The 21,209-nt window shown below is 43.7% G+C and overlaps 1 protein-coding gene across 3 annotated transcripts in view; it reads left to right on the top strand.

The window, feature by feature from the left end:
- MAGI3 (membrane associated guanylate kinase, WW and PDZ domain containing 3) overlaps nt 1-21,209 on the top strand; it is a 68,624-nt gene that overhangs the window by 31,355 nt on the left and 16,060 nt on the right. For all 3 annotated transcript variants that reach the window (XM_027695277.1, XM_027695276.1, XM_027695278.1), the window contains exons 2-15: nt 2,530-2,646; nt 3,899-4,018; nt 5,547-5,756; nt 7,045-7,219; nt 8,031-8,110; nt 9,538-9,595; nt 10,626-10,720; nt 11,323-11,511; nt 12,845-13,456; nt 14,469-14,500; nt 16,501-16,654; nt 17,176-17,267; nt 19,048-19,240; nt 19,945-20,130. In XM_027695277.1, coding sequence (XP_027551078.1) covers nt 2,530-2,646; nt 3,899-4,018; nt 5,547-5,756; nt 7,045-7,219; nt 8,031-8,110; nt 9,538-9,595; nt 10,626-10,720; nt 11,323-11,511; nt 12,845-13,456; nt 14,469-14,500; nt 16,501-16,654; nt 17,176-17,267; nt 19,048-19,240; nt 19,945-20,130 — 2,313 coding nt within the window. The remainder of the gene's footprint in view (nt 1-2,529; nt 2,647-3,898; nt 4,019-5,546; nt 5,757-7,044; nt 7,220-8,030; nt 8,111-9,537; nt 9,596-10,625; nt 10,721-11,322; nt 11,512-12,844; nt 13,457-14,468; nt 14,501-16,500; nt 16,655-17,175; nt 17,268-19,047; nt 19,241-19,944; nt 20,131-21,209) is intronic.

Raw genomic sequence — 21,209 nt, 5'->3', positions numbered from 1 at the left:
TCCCTCTGCCTGCTGTTTTGTTTGACTTTCCTCTGTTTTCCCCAGGCAGCCCTTTCAGTCTTCAGTTTAGTCACCTTGGGCTCAGAGTCTTGGTCTCCAGTCTTTAAGGTTTTAATATTAAGATTAACTCCTCAGTGTCGGTGTATCCTTAGCAGCAGCTTTGCCTTTACTTTGTCTTTTAACTGAGTTGATGTTTATTGAAAAGGGTTTATGAGCTTTTAAATTTTAAAACATGAAGAGGGGAAGATCAGTGAGTGAATAAAGTCTCTGTAATTCCACATACAGTGCAGATTTTCACCTCTTGCCAGGTTTTTTCTGACGTGCAGCGCTCTGAACATAGCTAATGACCAGATTCATCTGCCTGAGTGAAATATGGGGGTATTGATCTGCCTAAGTGAAATATGCTGGGATTGCTGAAGTGCAGAGCTATGGATCAGGCTTTGACAGGGAGATGGATGGGCCATTTTAGCACTAAACCATATTTTTAATGTTGAGAAACCATCTTGTCTACAAACAACAAAGTGATTTGTAGTAACAAATGGAAAATACTTTTCTTCCTGGAGATTACCCCATTTGTTTTCATTTTTGATGACATGTTTTGCTCATTATGCTGCAAAGCAAAATCCAAAGTTTTATAAAGAACAGTTCATGATGGTAGAATAGGGAATTGAGGAGGGGGCTCAGTGGCATCACACCAGGCAGGGTTGGCCCCGAGGGCTGCGGAGCTGCTGCACATTCCATGCCTGGGAGGATTCAGTGGGATCCACTTCAGTGGGAGTTGCTGTGTAACTCTGGACAGCCACAAGGACGATGCTGAGGTGTTGTCCTGGCGCTGCAGAATGATTTTTGTGGGTTTGAATGTAATTTTTAAATAAATTAAGTGTTAAAACAGGTGAAAAATCGACTTCATTTGGAGCTCGGGGCTGGTGTTCGGCACAGGCTGTGCTGCCTCTTCTGGGCTTTTTCTTTCTTTGCTTGGGGGCTTAAGGTGGTTTTGCTTGGGTTTTGGTTAATTTGTGGACAGCACAGACCTCTCTGAAGGGCTGATAGGTAATCTTGGTTCCACTTGGAAATACTCCTCCGCTTGCCACAGTTTTGTTTGGAGGGAAGAGGGTGCAGGTCGAAATTCTGTTTGCTGGTGGTCGGTGGTGGTCGCTGAGGTCGTGTTTGAGAGATGAGTACAAGGTGTGACCTGGCCTTAACTTGGCTGGAAGGGAAGGGGAAAGTGTAAACTTGCCACAAACAAAACATTCCGCCAACTTTTCGGGAGTGAAACGTGGTTGGGAAAACTTGGTTAGCGGTGGAAGGGTTTTGATGGTTTGGGTGCGTTGGGATTTTTTCCAAATGTGACATTTATGTAAGTGCAGAAACGTTGGTGGAAGATGCAGGTGAGCTCTGGGCGGGGACTGATGTGGGTCTGTGCCCTGTTTGAGGTGTTCTCCTCAGCACTTGGGCTCACAGGCTTCAGAGGCTCCTGCCAGAACCTTTCCTAGGGCAGGTTTATGCATTTCATAACCTGTTGGTGACGTAATTTAGCAGCACCAGTCGTCTGTTCCAGCTTTTTTCCCTGCTGTTGTGCTACACCAGCACTCTCCTGCTGCTGCCCATCTCCTGGGCTGGGTTTGGAGACAAAGGCTGAGCTTTTTCCCTAAAGCCCCAAGTGTGCTGCTGTAGTAAGTAACTTAAATTTACCAAGGTCACTGAACCCTGTTTAATGTGCTTTCTGGGAGGCTGACAGGGTACAAAAGATTGGTTTGTACCCTCCTGTCAGAAGGATGAGGCAGTAATACAAGAGCTCAGTTATTTGTGTGCTGAAGGGGCCGTGGTTCTCCAGTGATGTGACAGATTCACTAATGATACCCGACAGAAGTATTGCAAAGGAGTAATTGTAAAAAAAAAAATGCCAACTCTCTTCTATTATGCAATGTTTTTAAAAAGGAAATATTTTCTTCTTATAATAGCAAGGATGCAGGTTCCCAGGTGACAAAATGTTGAGCTCAGGTGACTAGTGAGTAGGTGTAAATTGAATGGAAACTGCTTCAAAATACAGTGACAATAGTTTACTGTCTGTGGAGACTTTGAATTTTGGTAATACATTTTCTATTTGAGTGCTTTTTATTGACTTTCAAACAACTCCAGAATATTGTCACTGCCTTGCCTGGGAGATGCTGGCATTGGATGGTTGTTGCTCAGCTCTGCTTAAAATCACTGTGCCAGGATAAACTCTTTCCTGTGAGGGACTGGCACAGGAGAAGCTGTGGCTGCCCCATCCCTGGAAGTGTCCAAGGCCAGGTTGGACAGGGCTTGGAGCAATCTGGGATAGTGGAAGGTGTCCTGGAACAAGATGAGCTTTAAGGTCCCTTCCAACGCACAGAATATTTTTTCTGTTCAGGTCGTTGCATTTAAAACAACCCAACTCTTTCACTGCTTTCTTTTTATTCTGAAACATTTATAGCAGTGAAACACAATTCTTGTGGTGAGATCCTGCTTAATTTTCACAAGTTATTCTCGTTTGTTGGGTTTTTTAAGGAAAAGTCATCAACAAAGACTTGCGCCACTACCTGAGCCTTCAGTTCCAGAAGGGCTCGATAGACCACAAACTCCAGCAAGTGATCAGAGACAATCTCTACTTGAGAACCATCCCTTGTAAGTATGTAAAGATCAGCCTCATTTGATCTGTTCCTGCTAACAATCACATCATTTATGAGCTTTAATTGCCTTCTCTCTTAATCTGGTTTATAGCTTTACCTTGCAGCAGGAACTTCTGGCTTTGCTGGAATAGTTTCATAGCTGAAGTTGCCACGATTTGGTGCAGCCAATATTGACTGAAAAAGAGCAGTAAGTTCAGAATTCCAGGCTCAGAGTGTTTCAGTGATAGAAATAGGGTGGCAGGAGGGGCTGTGTGCAGAAGGGGTGACAGTGGCAGAGAGTACAGGGGAGCTGTTTGATCATCCTGAGATGACAGACTGATTCAAAAGGCTCATCACCGACTGTATTTAAATATTCATTGCACTGAAAACTTATAAGTTTGTCAACTAACATTTTTGTGTTTACAGGAACTCTGTTCTCTCTGAGCACGCCCAAGAGTTTGTGGCTTTCTTAAACTGCATTTCACTGTTATTATCTTTTATTTACTGGCTCTTGTTCATGCTGCTGCCTGACAAAATTGACATGTGCCTTTAAAATGCTGGTAGGTTGTAGGCAGTAATGAATCAGTGCAGTCCTTTCCAGGAGAGCTTTAATTAAGCTGTTTTAACTATGGGAGGCCTATTTTCATAGACACAACCCTTTGAGAACCTCTGCATTAACACAGCAATTTACTGATTGCTTTGAAAAAGCTGACCTACAGCCAGGGCTTGGAGCGTAGCTGAATTACACTCTCAATTGTAAGGTTGAAAAATAAGTTTTGTGCCCAGTTATGGATTTGGTGACCCAAAAATCAAACGTGCTTAGTCACGCTGACCTCATTGCAAATTAGAGAGTTGGTACTGGTGGAAGCAGGGGGAGATGGAGCATCCTTACAGCTGGGTTCAAATAAAATACCACGGCTGTTCCCAGAATCCCAGACTGGGATTGCCTGGCCCAGGCGTCGTCAGCTGCCACAGAAGTTGTTTTTTTGGTTCACTGAGCAGAAGAAAGAATTCTCTGTAATTACCAGCTCATCCAGCTTTTTCTCTCCTCCTCTGTCAGTACCAGAACTGTCATTCCTATGGAACTTATTGGCCCAGTTTTTATACATTATTGTTCACTTGCTCACCATTTGTTCTAACTCTTACTGGAGTGACATAATTGTATAAAGATTCAAAAATACATTGTTTTACTGAATTTTACAGCAGGCAGCATTTGGTAACAGGCAGCACTTAAGTATCTTACAAGAGTGTTTTCTCTGTCTTTGCAGGCACTACAAGGGCTCCCAGAGATGGGGAAGTCCCTGGGGTAGACTATAATTTCATTCCTGTTGAGCAGTTTAAAGCACTGGAAGAAAGTGGAGCCTTGCTAGAAAGTGGAACATATGATGGTACGTTGGTGATGTTTAATGGAATGGGAATAAGGGCTCAGTAGTCATGTCCAGGATCTCAGTCCAAGTGCAGCTCCTGTGGTGCCACTTTTCCTGCCCATTTGTTGATCTCAAAGTAGCAGAGAGGCCGTAGTGAGTCTATTTTTGGGTTACCTTTAAAGAGGGGGAGTGATTTGGTTTTAAAGCTCTGGGCTAAATCACAGGTTGTCCTTTCAACCAGCCTTAATGCCACCTGATTATTTTCCTCGTTACATTTTTGGAAGCATTCTGAAAAGGTTTGTCTGTGCCTGATACAATTTGAACAGAATTAAGTCGATTTTGTGTAAAGCTCAGAGAACAGGGCCACGTTCTCCTCACAGATGTGCATCAAAAGGGCAGAAAGCAAGGGGAATTCTGATCCAGCAGGGAAACAAAAGCATTTTCCAGTGAAAAATTGAGCAGCACTAGACCAGATTGTCCAAATCTGGAGCAAAGTTGGTTTTGTTAAATGTGGTGGGGAAAAACACTGTAATGAAGGTGGTGAAAAAAGAAAATAAACTATCTAACTAGACAATCCTGTGAAAGGCTCTGTGCCTCTTGTTTTCCATGTCCCACACTGTTGACATTGTCCTTTCTGTGGAAATCTCCTGAGCAAATTTAGGCTAAACTAGTGCTTTTTTGTTTCCCCTTAGCTGCCCTTTATCTGGCTGTCCCCACTCTGAGCCTCACCCTCACTGATATTTGCAGAAGGGATTCTTATTTATTTTATTTACATGGTCAAAACCATATCCAGGCACTAAAAGTTACCCCAGCAGGAATTCTGGGAAGCTTTCTTGCTGTGCTCTCAATTCCTTAATAAAAATCATATGAGCAGTCAGGAGAGAGGTCAATTGCTGAAATTCTTTTCCAGAAAACAGCAGATGATTCCTTTGTGTTTTAGATTAAAATATTGAAGGCAAAAATCTGTTCCTTTTTCTCAAGTACAAGTCATTTTTAGGTGAAGCCATATTAACAGCTTTGTTTAGCAAGTGTGTTGTCAGTAGAAAATTGAAGGTTTTAAGATCAATTCTTTCTTAACTGCTTTTATGTAAATAGATACTTTATGTTTCTGCACGAAATTAATTTGCTTTTTGAATTCAGTATGTTTCTGTTCTTGCATATTACTCTGTTAATTAGTGTATAGGGTAAGAATAATTGATTTTCACTGTTTTGCTTCTCTCAGATTGTTCCCCAAGTCTCTTTATGGAGTATTAGTGAATTCCAGGCAAAGTAACGAATCCATCTTTTTCTCTAGAAAACTTGTGGCAGGATAGAAATTTTGAATTAAACCTCTTGTTTTCTGATATCTAATAGCAGCACTGGCAAAAAGTCAACGCAGGAGTAAATAGGCTTTGACTGTTGATTGTGTTTTGATAGTGCTGAAGTTTTCTTTGAGGAGTTCAGTGTTCACCAAAACACATTTACATGGGCAATAAAACACTCACAACCACTGCCAGTGCTTTCAGCAGTGACAGTGCTTTATTGATCCTGATTTTTGCTTTATTTTCAGGTAATTTTTACGGTACTCCAAAGCCTCCAGCAGAGCCCAGCCCCTTCCAGCCTGATCCAGTGGATCAAGTTCTTTTTGACAATGATTTTGATACTGAATCGCAGAGGAAAAGAACCACTTCTGTCAGCAAAATGCAAAGGATGGAAAGTTCTCTCCCTGAAGAGGAGGAAGAGGAGGAAAAGGAGGCAGTGAATGGCAGCGGAGGGATAGGTTGGTTGACAAGGGGAGACATTCCCTGGAGTGTTGTATAAATGGATAAGGAGTTTACAAATAACATTCCTGCTTCCTTAGTTTTGCTCAAGTTTGAAGGCAGTTTCTCTTCAGGCTGGTGCTTCTGCTGTGTTTTGAAATGATCTTTTAAACAGAACCAGCTGTTCCCCCAGCCAGATGTGCAATTGCATCATAGAATGCACTGCTCGGTGGAGAACATGTGGTGCTGGGGATGGGCCAGTTACATGAGCAGGAAGGAAAAATTTATCCACTCTTCAGAAAACAGAGCCCTTCACAGGGCAGAATTCGTGCCCTGTAGATGTTATTGTTTAGTTTTGAGGTGGTTACTGGGTTTGTACATGGGAGATTTTAGGGAGGTGGTTGGTTTAAGGGGCAGCACCAGCTCATAATGTAAAAATTTTCGGATGATTTTGGTTGAGGGAACTATGACACCACCTGAAACCACCCAGGGAGAGCTTGTGGAGAGAAATAAAGCCAAGTGTGTTGAGGCTGGAGCAGTGTCCAGCAGGACCTTTCCTAGATTGGCAGGATGCCCTTTTCCTTTTGCTGTCATGGTTACTCATCTCAAGGGAAGAACTGATGGTGGAGAGGAGCTGTCACATTGCATTTGCAGCTGATCCTGTGTGTGAGTGTTTAAGACAGACTTACACTGACCAGACCTGACCTAAACTTGCCAGTTTTAGGGCTGGCAACACCACAGAGGGGCTGGTGGTGGGGTGAAGGTCATGGTCATCATCATATCACAGAGGGTTCTGAGCATAATCTCAGCTCTGAGGACTGGAGGTTTCCATTTAAAGTTTCCTGCAGGGATTTTGGGGACTTTTTTTTTTATGCTTGTGGCTTGTAGGAGGGGTGTTGTTTGTTTTACTGGCGGTTTGGGTCTTCTCTGCATTTCCTTCTGGTGCTTTGAGGAATATTAGTAGGATTTTTGGGATTGTATTATGGCATTGCAAACACTGTTCTCTCTGTAGGAACAGCAACAAAGTGTAGTCAACTTGGAGTTCTGCCAGCGTTGATTTTTTCAGGGTAGGCTCAGACACATAATACAAGGTTAATTCTGTTTGGCAGGGGAAGAGCAGAGTTCAGTGTTTTCATGTCAGCTTTTCAAAGTTCACAGCTGAAAAAAAAAAAAAGAAAAGTGGAAAAATGCACATCACATACAGGGACGTGTTTGACATCCACTCGTAGCCAGATTAAGAGGGTGGTTCTTTGTGAGAAACAACATAAGCATCTGACAAATAGTAACACTTTCCCTGAACAACTGCAGAAAACAAAGAAAAACATTCAGATTCTCCTGACTGGATGAAACCTGTTCCCAGCTACAACCAGACAAGCAGCAACATGGACTTCAGAAATTATCTGTCGAGGGATGAGACCCTGGAACCCCTTCCCAAGAACTGGGAGATGGCCTACACAGACACTGGCATGATCTACTTCATCGAGTGAGTAACCAGCACCAGGGAGGGTTTGCTGTGCCCCTGGGGGAGAGGAGTGCTGCTGGCTGCAGCCTGGGAAGCTGCTGCTGCTCTTGCACCTCTCTTCTGCTCTTACTGCTTCTATTTCTTTATGAAATTAAGTCTATTCCTGCTGTTAAATTCCCTGCTGATGTTGCACGCTCGGTGCAGTTGCCACTGTGCAGGAAAACTGCAAAGTCAGTTTGTTTGTTATAGGTTTTGTATCTCACAAATACAAAGCTGGGTGGGTATTGCTAAGTGAATTATAACTGAATTATATTATATATATATAACTTAATTATATAATTATAGAAACCTTCACTATGTCAGATTTCTGTGAAATCTGAGACCTTGTTTATTTTTTCTTCTCTGCTTGTGTTCCTTGGCTGGGAATGCACACTTCAAAATACAGATAGCCCAGATGAAAGTCCAGGATAGGGAAGCAGCTCATGTGTGCACCTGTGAAACTGCCTCATTTATGAATTACAAGGCAAAAATGAAACAGAAACCTCCCTGAGAGTTAAACACATGAGGAGGCTAAAAATATTTTTTCCTGTCAGGTAGAGACAGCTGCTATTCCCACATGAGCTTTTGGGGTCTGGGAAGAGGGTTTGTGTCTCTGGGGAGTCTCCACTCTGCTGGTGCCTTTTCTTTTTAGCATTTTTATGATGTGACTGAGGCACAAATAAAGGTTGTATTATCTAAAGGCTACAGTTTCCCTACAACAGTAAATACTTAAGCAAAGTTTCTTCATTCTGAGGGAGTTTCTTCTTTTAATGGCCCATTTTCTTCTCCACAGTCACAACACCAAGACGACCACGTGGCTCGACCCCCGGCTCTGTAAGAAGGCCAAAGCCCCTGAAGATTGTGAAGATGGAGGTGAGATGTTCAGAATTCATTCGCCACCTGTCACTGATAAATGTCTGAGTTTATCCCAGCTGGATACAATCCATTACTTCTGTGGTAGAAGCTTCTTCCTGGTCGAGGTGGCTCTGGAGCAGCGTCGTGCTGAGTCTCCCTGGTTTGGTGGCTGTAGGAGTTTATATAAGATGGGAAAGTCCATGGTGTATTTTCCCTGGAATAGCAGAATCTGGCTGAACCAAGGGTTTATCTGCACTCCTGAGCAGAGAAGGAGATGTTTTGTTCCAGTAACTGTCATTGCTAAGGAGGAAGCTGCACGTGAGTGACGATCTCACTGTTGTGCGGGTGGAATTATGGCAGGAGGAGAAGGCCCATAAATAGCAGAATATAGAAATAATAATGAAGATATGGCATAATACATATTGCTAATGATAACTATTGCATGTGACATGATGCCTTACTTGAATGCAGAAGTAGAGGGAACAATCTGACTCCCTTCAATGCCCCCCACTGTCACTTCAAGACTCACAGGTCAGGTTCACGAGTGGCCTGCAGGCAATTCCTGCAACCATTTCCTACATAGCCAGGCAATTTAGTCAGCTAGAGAAGAGTATCAGATAGCTCTGTCTTCAGCAGATGCCTGACATGTTCCAAAAGCTGAGGCAGGCTCAGAATAGCCTGTCATGCTCCAAAGTTGCCCAGCCTAACAGCCACGGATCCATAATAAAGCCAGCTGGAGCAATGGCTGCACACTGCTGCTTATTAAACATATGTGCAGCTCACCACAGGATAAAAAGAGCACTTTAAACAGAGATGCAGGATATCCAAGTGAACAATATTTAAATGAATAGACCCACTGGGTTTTCTGTCACACCCTGTGGAGTGATGCTGGTATTAGTAATTGGTAACATGCTGTCATATGCTCAGGAAATTCCTGTTGCTGTCAAACTTAGGGCAGCCTCCAACAAGATTGCAGGGCAAATTTGTCCTTAAAATGCCTGGCTACCTGGCTGTATCCATTATTCTAATATTTGAATTACCATAGTCAGGATAACTAGAATAATCTGACCTCTGTGGTAACTGCTTACCACCTTCAGTCAGTCATGAGCTGCTGGGCACGACCTTACCAGATTTTAATTTGCCACTGAAAGGAGCTTTTTGCATGTAACTTCCAGGACCTTTATCAAATAGGTCTTCAAGTTTATGGTATGTTTAAAGTGGTGTGATTTTTGTTGAATATAGGTCTTATCATCTCTAGTGGAAGAAAGAGTGATAGTTACAGGGCTTCAGATTCCCTGGAACAAACTCACAACCTTCATCAGGGAAGAAAACAGGACCTGTACTTTCCTCATGTTTTCCATGAGTCTGTGTGATCTTTCATAAAAACTCTGATATCTGTGGGTAGCTTTCCACTGTAATGGGGAATTTGGTCTTTCTGATTGCAGAACTTCCTTATGGATGGGAGAAAATAGAAGACCCTCAGTATGGAACATACTATGTCGAGTAAGTGCCAGTTATTGGTTTGACATCGTTATAAATTGAGCAGGAAATAATCAAATGCTTGATAAGTGTAGGTTGTAATGCAGTGAAAGGCCAGGTTGGATGGGGCTCTGAGCAACCTGGTCTAGTGGAAGGTGTCCCTGCCCATGGCAGGGGGTGGAACTGGATGGGCTTTGAGGTCCCTTCCCACCCAAACCATTCTGGGATTTTATGAAGGTATTAAATATGTCCAGTAAAAACAGTTCTGGGAGCAGTGAGTTCATGGTACAAACTTCTGCAGCACTGACATGTGGGACAATTCATGGTGTGACCTTGAAGACTTACTGGGGTGTATTTCATTTGGGGAAGGAAAGCAAGTAGCAACCAAAGTAATTTATTAATGTGAATGAGCTGATGTAATTTTTCTTAGCTTTAACAAAAACGAGGTCATTTGATTTAAGAGTGGCACCTGATAACTGTAAAAGAGCAAAAATAACTTGTAGCTCATTGCTGTCTCCAAAGAGCCAAGTAAATAACCACTAAACTGCTGGAAGAGCTCTTTGGAATCTCCTTCAGGCCAGAGGAAATTAAATCTCTCCCTAACCATGGAGAAGAAAATTGGTAGAGTTGAAAATGTAGCTTCAGAGAACAAGCAGACATTTTTCACTTCACAAAGCTGAAGTATTTAAATTATGCTCAAATTTACTGTTTTTCCCCTCTCTACTGTACTGGCATCTACAGTAAAAAGGTGATGCCTGAGTTATAAGTAGATGGGTCAAGAGAAAAAGCAGGTTTGCTCAGTTCTAAGCTATTATAACTCTACCTAGTAATTAAAGGGAGTAAAATTTTATAGGCTCTCAAGGTAAATCAGGTTGTTGAGAGAACAAACATGCTTTCAGGGTTGATTATGGGAGTTTATCCTTCATTCCTCTAGAGCATTCATCTGAGATATTAAAAAATAGTGTTTGTAGAGGTATCTTTTGGGATTATGACTTTGGGCAATGGGCAGAATGTTTCCTGCTGAAACCCTGACCTGCCTTTTCTGTGTCTGCAGTCACATTAACCAGAAAACTCAGTTTGAAAATCCAGTATTGGAAGCCAAAAGGAAAAAGCAACTGGGACAGACTGATGCTGGCCCTTCCAAATCAGGTATCACTGATTATTGTGGTCCTTGTCACTTCTGTCTTTATCTGCAGGTGTGCTTTGTAAGTACCCAGTTTTGGAATTCATCAAGGCATTATAGCCTTGTCTTTTTGCTGCCCACTGCAGTGTTGCCCTCCCAGATCTGCAGGGTTTCTTGAAGGATTTTTTTTATGTGAAAACTGAACTGAGGTACTAAGCCTGCTTTTAAATCATTTTGATCATTCTGAAGCTGGTTGTCATAAGCAGCTTTGGGATGTGTGGAGGGTTAGAAGAGCCAGCTGGAAGATGCAGGTAAAACCACACCTGGAGTTTTCATGCTTTTGATTTACTTTAAGCTTGGTATTCAAGGATTACAACTGGGAATTCGAGGTGGGAGGTTTAGATACAGCTCTGTTACAATCTGTTCTAAAAACCTCTTATTTTTTCCATTCCCTAAACCCAGGTGGGAAATTAATGTAACACTGTCCTGTTTGTTTACTCCCTAATGGTGCTGCAGAGATTAACCAGCAATAAACAAATCATTAACCTTCGTGACACTTTAAAAAACAAACAAAAAACTTACCAGAGCTAACCCTGCTTTCCTATCTCTCTATTCCCTAATTCAAAAGGACCAGGGAAGTCTCTCTTCACTCGAGATCCATCCCAGCTCACAGGAGCACTTATAAGGACATCCCTGAAAAAAAGCACCATGGGATTTGGCTTCACAATCATCGGAGGGGACAGACCTGATGAGTTTCTCCAGGTGAAGAACGTGTTAAAAGATGGACCTGCTGCACAAGATGGGAGAATTGCTCCAGGTCAAGTATTATTTCTCTAAAACTCCCATTTCCTGGGGTGCTTTGGAGAGCACAGCTCGAGGCACAGGAGGTTGGATGACTTCATCCACATCCTCACTAAATGAAATAGTTTTCAGATTTGTGAAAGATCAGTGGCTAAAAAGGAAAAGAAGCAATGTTCTAGATAAAAATCTACTTTGAGGACACTTCTGAAGATTTCAGTACTTTAGCTAAGAGATTTGACTTCGTGGTTGTTCACAGACTTGTTCCCTCTCTACACATAAAGGAAAAACAGTGTTGCTGAATCCTGGTCTCTGTTTTGCTTCATTGCTGCCAAAAAACATAGCATCAAGTATTAAAACTGCAAAAAACCAGCAGGAATGAGGAAGCAAAGCTGTGTGAGCTGACCAAGGGAGGAAAGAAGAGAGATGAGGGTTCCTACAATCCATGAACACTTGCATACTTTTTCATTGTTACTATATGTTTAATTAAGTTCAGCTTATTATAAGGTTTACATACTAGAAAAGGCAAAATGCTTCTTTATGTATCCCATAAACTCTTCAGATAAGAAGACTCTGGAATGATTTAATTCTGTTTACTTGTAAAACAATTTCCTATTTTGTTGCTGACATATTATTTGAACTTGGTTGTGCGTGGTTCATGTTCCACCTCTGTAAAAATGAAAACAATCCTGCAGAACTATTGGAATGAAAAGATGTGCAGCTATTCCTATTGGAATAATAAGGGAGTTCCTGTTTTACTGATGCCCAGGCATTTGAGGGATAAGGCAGTTTGCAGGGAATATTGTATTGCACGTGCAAAGTTTCACATCAAAATGATGGAAACACGAAACAAGGTTTCAGGATCCCAAACCCACTTTCACTTATTTTGAAAATACGTTCTGAGCCACGTGTGGCAACAGTGTAATAGTATGGAATGTGTGTGGGTGCAATCCTAGCTTAAGTTCAGCCAGTCCTAAAATAAACACAGGGCCAAAAAAATCCGATTTATTCTGGATTGGGTTTAGGATACTGTACAATATGAATTAAGGCAGAAGACATCTGCTTGCAGGAGTGTGCGTGCTCTGCTTCATCTCCCGTGGCTGCACAGTATCATTTTTTTAAATCTGCTGCAGATTAAACTTTATATATTTAGCACACTGTGTTCTGAGATGAAATAGAATAAAAGCAGAGAGGAAATCCTGCGTGCTTTTTGGCAACATTAGCCAGGAGCCACTAGTTATTAGTTTGAAGCCTGCCCAGTGATTTCCTCCAGGTAAGGCTTTTGTTCTTGGGTCCAGGTCTGGGTGGTTTTGCTTCTGTTTTTGACGCCGTCGAACTTTCTTTTGCAACAGGTGATGTCATCGTGGACATCAATGGGAGCTGTGTGCTGGGCCATACCCATGCAGATGTTGTGCAGATGTTCCAGCTGGTTCCTGTCAATCAGTACGTGAACATGACTCTGTGTCGGGGTTACCCCCTCCCCGACGACACCGAGGACCCCGTGGTGGATATCGTGACAGCCACACCCATCATCAACGGCCCTCCAGTGGCCAAGGGAGGAGATGTCGCTGTGCCCAGCCAAGATTTGATAGCAGGGACAGTTGTGTTGGACCAGAATGGGAAAATGGGCCCCATGTTGGTCAACGGGCGCCTGAACGGCCCCTCCATGGACGCGGCGGAGCAGAGGGTCTCCCTGGCCTCCTCGGGGGGCTCCCAGCCAGAGCTGGTCACCATCCCCCTGGTCAAAGGGCCCAAAGGGTTCGGGTTTGCCATCGCAGACAGCCCCACGGGGCAGAAGGTGAAGATGATTTTGGACAGCCAGTGGTGCCAGGGCCTGCAGAAAGGCGACGTCATCAAGGAGATCTGCCACCAGAACGTGCAGAGCCTGACCCACCTGCAGGTGGTGGAGGTGCTCAAGCAGTTCCCAGTAGGGGCAGAGGTGCCACTGCTTATCTTAAGAGGAGGTACAGACATACATTTACAGTTATCATGTTGGTTATAAGCTTTTCATAAAGTCCCTTTTTAGTGTGATACCTAAATCGTGTCCAATCTTGACAGCTAAGCAGCAGCTCATTATGACTCTGAGCTGTTATGTTCTGAGTTTAATTTATCCCCCTGAGCTTTTGGGGTTGCTAGGGTTTTGTTTGGGGTTTTGGTTTGGTTTTTCTTCTTTTTTTTTTTTTTTCCAGAAGTTATATGATGATATGTTTATGCACTGTCTCTTCCAAGTGTCTGGGGAGTGCTAAAGCAAACACGTGGTCTCCAGCATAATGCAAAGCATATGATGGACTGAGTTTCCTGAGGCTCTCCAAATGCATTCCAGTAACTGTGGCTGTAATGGACAGGGGATTGCAGGAGATAGGGGAGAAGCATCAGCAGAGGTGGAGCTGATCACTGGGAATAGCAGAAAAATTCTGATTTTTCATTTGCATATTTATGCCCCTGCACTGACTGTCAGTCACAGACCACGATGCACCTTCTCCCCAAAAACTGTAGTACAGAGTGTGTGTCTCTCAGAGGGAGCTGAGTGGATTATGAAGCAGCTCATGGCTGCTCAGTGTCTCTTTAGGCTTTATGTAGAGTGTCACTTCAGTCACTGATATTTGCAAAACTCTCCAGGTCTTTTTCTGTAGAAATGCTACTATTCCCTAATAAGCTAAGGGAATAATTAGATTTCTTTGTAGCCAGTGAAATTCCCTCAGACAAATTCACAAGTCTGCTTATCCCATGAACTGATGGGGGATTTGGTTGACTGACCAGTGTTTAGCAAACAGAGGAATAGATATTTTTCATTGTTGTACAGCTTTCAATTCTAATTGAGACTTCTCTGAAGTGATGGTTTTGGTCACTTTGTCACTTCAAAGAAGAGTGAATCAGAAGTTACTATTTTCACCCCAGGAGGAGCTGATTATATTGCTGTAATGTTGTTTAAACTTTTAGGAACCTACTATTGAAATTACTTTCTATTTTCTTCAGGTCCACCCTCACCTACTAAAACTGCCAAAGGGGTGAGTATTGGGGATGTATTTAACTTGGTTTCTAATGGAGAATATTCAGGGGTTTAGGGTTGCAAAACAGACTCTTAAATATGGTCTAATGAACAGGAAATATTCCTTTGAGGTTTTTGAGCTGTTTAATGGAGATGATGGGTATCTCTCTTATTACTACTGAAGAATCAAGAATGCAGCAACAGTCTGGTATGATGATAAGTGTAATATTGTTGGTTTGTCATGATTATCAAGTTCTATCATTATTTTCTGAAATGGCTGATTGTGTGCATGCTCTGACCTGCTTTGTAATCTCATTTCCTCTGGATTTTACTCCCTGTAATAATCTACAAAATGCTTTAGCAAAACCACGTCTACTTGGCAGGCACAAATTCTTTGTCTTAAGCAGCTGCTGTCAGAGTACTCATTAAAAGGGAAACAAAATAGAGTGTATCTTACTTTTTTTCATTGCTAATTATTAAAGTGGAATGGGATTTCTAAAGGAAGTTTATGATACTTTGGTTCTTCTCAATCCTCACACAGAATTAATGGACTGGTTAGTGCTCCCTTCTGGAAATGCTTATCTTTGGATCCATATTTTCAGCAGGTCTCTGTGTAGCTGTGCATTTCTAGCTTGATACTCTTGGAAGTTCAATCTGTTGGGCCATCTTTAATATATATTAGCTCAGTAAAGAATCCTCGGGCTTAATAAAATACCCTCTGGTTTAATAATGCTGATATTAATGCATATGTTTGCCATGAATGTTTCTGTTATAAATTAGGCTACTTGAACACAGCTGTTTCTTTAAAAATGCTTCTTGCACAGAACAAATCAGTGCATTTGAGGAGAACCCCATTCCCACAATGTAGATGTAGCTTCTCTTTCTGTCTTTATCCTGCTGTTTGGGTGCTGAAGTCGTATCCCAGGGGTGGGATAACACAGACACACATGTTCAGCAGCCTGTGCACAATAAGATTTGCAGATTCCATCCCTTGCAAGCATCCAGCTGCCCACCCTGAATAAATCAGGGCAGAAATCCCTGCAGTTTGAGGGCACAGGCCCTGGCAGTGTGGCTCCCATGCTAAAAATACTTTGGATTTGGGGACTGGCATTCTCTTCCAACACGTGCAGGAGCCCATGGAGCACTCGATGCTTAGTGGCATTAAGCAGTGTGGCAAAATAATTCACTTAAAAAGGGCAAGTTCTTGTGTTTATAAACACACAAGAAGTGTCAAACTGCTGAATGGCTCAGGGCAGTTTCTTGTGCTCTTGGTTGAAAGGGCAGATCTAACTCTGCTCTGCTCGTGCTGTGGTTCAGCCACGTGCAAGTTTTCCAGGCTGGGTTTCTGCCCTGAGTAAGTATTTGGAGTTACTTTAGTGCACAGTTCATTGGAAATCAGGGTGAGAGACCACAAGGATGCTTGGTGTCCTTTCTTTGGGAAATACTGACAGGACTGTTGCAGCTCTCAGATCATGAAAAGGCAAATAGTGAATTCTAATGCCTCAAACCACCCAGCTGTGTCCTCCTGGCCTGTGTTTACACTGCCTTTGGCACTCCTGGTGTTGGCTGGGAACACTCTGGTGCTGGTGGGGATGTCCTTGGCAGAGGGCAGTGGGCAGTGCCCGTGGGGAAGCAGTGTGTGCCCATGGGCCTGGACTGAGCTCCAGAGCCTGGCAGGTGCCTGGCAAGGATTTGGGGTCTTCTCCAACCATGACTGTCCTGTACACCCCACTTCATCCCATGTGTTGGTAACCACCAGGATCTGCCCAGCTTCACTCCTCTCTGGGCATCAGCCCCTTCAAAGCCCTTTCTCAACCCAGTCTCCAGCAGAAATCCGTGTCCCACAGGGGAAGATTTCAGTCCTCTGGTCAGACAGATCCACTGGAAAATCTACACTGAGCCATAATTTTATTCCCCTGTTCCGTTGTTTCTCTTCTGCTTGGTGTTCCTTGTCTTTGCACCCACCAGTTCAGTTCTGCTTTGGTTTAATCTGGATTTTGTGGGCGGGGTGTGTTTCAGAAGGACAAGCAGGACAGTTCAGGGAGTTTGGAAGCTGTCAGTGATCCCATCCCACAGCCCATGCCCTTCCCACCCTCTGCTGTGCGATCAGGCTCTCCCAAACTGGACCCTTCTGAAGTCTACCTGAAGTCTAAGACTATTTATGAGGACAAACGTGAGTAAATCAACTTGAAAATACTCGATTATGAAGGAATTTTTTCTTTGTCATATGTGTGGTAAAACTACTGAGACTTTGTTACTGAGTTTGTTAAACTCCTGTGGATAAAAAGTTTCAAAAAATGCATAATTCATACAGGAGTTGGAAAACTTTGGAACACATTTAAAAAAAAAATACTTAAAATATGTTTTAACTGTATTTGCAGTAAAACAGTTAATTACAGAAATGATCTTGAGGATGATCTAGTCCTGAAGTAGAGCTGCCCTTTTCAGAGTTTATGGAAGTAGCTCTGAGCTTTGTTAGACTGGCTTTTATCCTGGCCCACTGCATGAATGTAGCTGTGATTTCTCTTTTGAAAATTGATTTTCAACATCACTGAATATCTGACTGTTTGATTATTTACTGTATTTCTGGTTACTGTGTTTTGTCAATAAGACACCTCAGAATGCACCACCAGAGTATAATCCTTCAGTAATCCAAGATTAGCTCCTTACATGTTTTGAAATGTTTTTCCTTAGCTCCAAACACAAGAGATTTGGATGTTTTCCTGCGAAAACAAGAGTCAGGCTTTGGCTTCCGGGTGCTTGGAGGGGACGGGCCGGATCAGCCTGTAAGTGGAACTGTTCAGTGTTACCTGTGTGTTCCTGGTAGAATGATCCTCTGTAATCCTCACTTCCCATCATTCCAGACAGTTCACTGATGGCAAAATTGATCAGTTCAGTGCCTGCCTTTCAAAGATCAGGAATTAATCCAGATTACCTTTCTTTTCCCCTCTTTGTGGCTGCCTTCAGTCCCGAGCCTGTCTTTGGCAGAGGTTTTCTGTCAGGCTGATGATGCCAGTGGTGTTTCTGCAGCTGTTGCTGTGTCCCAGGAGCCCTCAAAAGGGCTGTGCTGGTGCCCAGCCTTTGCCCATTGCCACCTGATCCCAGTGGTGGCCTTGGCACAGGACATTCCTGGGATTTAATGCTCCACATCCCCGGAGCAGTGGACTGGAAGGAAGGGGCTGCTCACCCTGCCAGAATTCCAGCAGGCTGTTCTTTTCCAGGCAGCCCAGTGAAACGAGGCGAGGGTTGGGATGGGATCACATCCCCTTTTCCCCCACTTCTCCCACTGAGCTTTTAGAAGTGCATGGAGTTGGAGGCAGCTGGGCAGGTGCCAGTGCAGACACCCCTGGATAGTCTGTTCTCCCAGGAGATTCCCCTCTATGTCCAAAAATGCAAAGATTTCTCTTTGGGAAGAAGCACTGCGTGTCAGGGGCCTTTCCTTCAGCTGTCAAGTGAAGAGGAAAACCTTTTGGAATAGAAACACAGATTGTTTTCTGATTACAGTGAAGGAATTCAGTTTTTCCATTCCCAGCTGTGATCCTGTGCTAGCTTTTTTTTTTTTTTTTTTTATTTAACCTCCCCTCCCTAACATGCATTTAAAGAAAAGAGCAAACCCAAAGAATGTTACTTCTGCTGCACTTTTTTTGTAGCATTTGTGGTGTTTTGTTTCCATAACAGCCATAGCTGTTGGGAAGTGTGGAGCTGATGTCATGAGTGCACAGATGAGCTGCCCACCATTGCTTAACCTCCAACAGCACTGGCTGTAATTATCCTTAATCTTTCCTTTAATCTGAAAGTGATTCTAGCATATGAAATAAGAGTGTGGTGTTCTTATCTGTGTTATATTTAGTAGCACTTTCTGAGGTGGGGGCAGACAGAATTGATAATGTTTGAATTCATTATCTAATCACCTAGAGCTGAGCACTGAAACAACTTGGAGCATGGAGCTGTCTAAGCAACTTTTCAGAAATAAATTTGAGTTCTTTCAAAAGCTTTTACTTCTTCCCCAATCACTCTGGCCCACTCTTGGTAAAAAAAATAAAGTGGAATAAGTAGGATGAGTGACAGAGGCTTTTGTTTCACTGATGTCTGAGAAATCACATATATTGAGGATGGTCTAGTCCTGAAGTAGAGCTGCCCTTTTCAGAGTTTATAGAAGTAGCTCTGAGCTTTGTTAGACTGGCTTTTATCCTGGCCCACTGCATTAATGTAGCTGTGATTTCTCTTTTGAAAATTGATTTTGTTTGCTCATGTCAAAAGTTGGGCTTTTCAGCAAGCTGACAAATACGCTCAAGGGAGCAGAATTCATGAAAATGAGGATTAGAAATCCCCCAAAACTTTTTAAAAAGTATGTATTGAGTGCTTTGAGCTCCTGGATTGTCTCCTGGGTCAGCCTGTGCAGAGTACACTCACTGGCTGTGTTTCTGCTGGAGCTGGACAGTGAGATAATCCTTAAAAATGTCTTCCCAAAAGCCCTCATCGGCCTGGATTCACCTGGATTCCAAGCATTACGTGTTGTGCTGAGTTCATGTTCCATTCCAATGCCCTCCCTGTGCTCTGTGACAGATTTACATCGGGGCCATCATCCCCCTGGGAGCAGCAGAGAAGGACGGGCGGCTGCGGGCGGCGGACGAGCTGATGTGCATCGACGGGGTCCCTGTGAAAGGGAAGTCCCACAAGCAGGTTCTGGATTTGATGACCAGTGCTGCACGGAATGGGCAGGTCCTGCTCACCGTCAGGAGGAAGATCTTCTTCGGTGGTAGGTGTCTGAGTGCCCGGAGGGGCTGCAGGACACACAGCTGGCTAAAGAGCACTTAGAGGCTTGTATGCACATCCACTGAAGCTGCTCTGAAATCATTTATTTCAATCTTTAATTGTTGCACTAGAGCTGAGCAGCCTGAGATTGAGGAAGGTCAGCTGTAGCTCTGAGTAAGTGGAGATAAGCTGATGCTGTGGTGGTTGCTAATTTGAACTGCTCGCACAGGGAAGGCTCTGAAAATTATGATGTAGGGGTGATTTCTTCAAACCTTTTGCAGGTAGTAGTTAAAACAACCACTAAAGCTATGAAAATTGAGTAATAACCCAGTCTGTTTTCTGTACCTCATGGAATGAGTTGGGTTGGAAAAGCACAAAGCTCATCTCATCCCAAGCCCCTGCCACAGACAGGGAACCTTCCACATGTCATATTCTCAAGTCTTTTGGCATCATCGTGTAGCGTTCAGACCAGAGCTGATCCAGGGCAGCATCTTGTGATTCTGCAGTTTTAGATCAGTGTCCAGATCAGCAGTTTAGAGAAGATTATTGTCTGTGACTCCCTGAATGACAGAGCTGGGATGGGATTTAGAGCTGACAACGGTCCCTGCTCTGATCAGTGACCGCTGTTGCCACCCGCTGCCACCGACTTGTGCTGGAGTTGCTTGGTGTGGTTTGTTCCTTATTTGTTGTCTGTCTGTTACCTGCCAGGGGAAAAGCCAGCAGAGGAGGAGGAGGCCCAGCCTGTGCTGGCTCAGAACGGCTCTCCCCGCCTCGGCCGAGGGGACTTTGCCAGCCAGCCCTGCCCGGAGGTGTACGACGTCCGTCTGCAGCGCAAGGAGAACGAAGGGTTTGGCTTTGTCATCCTCACCTCCAAGAACAAACCTCCTCCTGGGGGTAAGTGCCGTGTCCTGGTGGCTCTGCCACTGCCCAGCCTGGCTGCAGCTTCTCCAGGGGTTTCTCTGTCTGTGCAGTGCTGGTGTTACTCACACAGTCACCTTTCCCTCACCCTGTCCCAGCCCAGCCAGCTGAGCCTTGGTCTGTCTTGCTTCCTGTTTGTGCTCCTTTTCACCCAACTGTGACATAAATGGAGAGCAGGGGAGTGTATATCCCACACAACCAGCCTGTCCACAGGACTGTGCACTTGCCACAGGGCAGTGTTTGGGATGTGGATATTTGTCAGGCCTTGGTGGTGATGTAGATTCTCACACTGCATTAATTCACTGGCATTTTAATGGAAGCATAGTTTCAGCCTTGGCTTTATATTACCTAATCAGGTAAAATTTATTCTGGGGCTCTGAGAAAGGAGAGGCTGCAGTGCTTGGAGGAAAGCAATGAAGTTGTTGCTGCCAGACAGAGAGTGTCTGTGAAGTTCATCAAAATGAAAAAGTAGCCTGGTGTGGTATTGCAGTTGTGAGATATGAACACAGCTCAGGCATAGCTGTAAAGATAAACAGCAAAGTAACCAAGGTTAAAAGCTAAACCAAAAGAAATAGTGTGGCCAGCAGTGAGGGAGAAGCTGTTGGCAGGAAGGTCTGGAGTCCAGGGAAAGCTCCTGCACAGGAGCAGGTCTGCTCAGGGCCAGCAGGTGTGTTTGTGTTGCTCATGCTGGTGGCTGCTGCTCACCTGGCAGGGCCAGGGAGAGGATATCGAGTCCTTTTGGCATGAGAGGATGAGTAGCATCATCTCTGGGATTCGTTTTCTCTGGCATCAGGTTTGGGTTATCTCTGTCAGCCCTTGAAATACAGGCTTAGGTGGTCACCCACAGATGAACCCAATTCACTGACATGAAGGTACAGATAACTCCTGAAATACTCAGTTCCTTTAGTTCCTTGGTGTAAATCACCTGAAACTTCCTCAGCTGGTTCCAGACATAGTGATGAAAGTGTCTCTTTTTTTTTTATTGAGCCTCAGACACTTCTGTTTTCTCACTTCATTTTACTGCACAATAAAAACCAGCAGGAGCACAGAAAAAA

This window comes from Neopelma chrysocephalum, unplaced genomic scaffold (assembly GCF_003984885.1).
Source record: "Neopelma chrysocephalum unplaced genomic scaffold, ASM398488v2 Primary Assembly neopelma1_100, whole genome shotgun sequence".
Taxonomy (NCBI): domain Eukaryota; kingdom Metazoa; phylum Chordata; class Aves; order Passeriformes; family Pipridae; genus Neopelma; species Neopelma chrysocephalum.
This window is presented reverse-complemented; position numbering and strand designations above follow the sequence as displayed.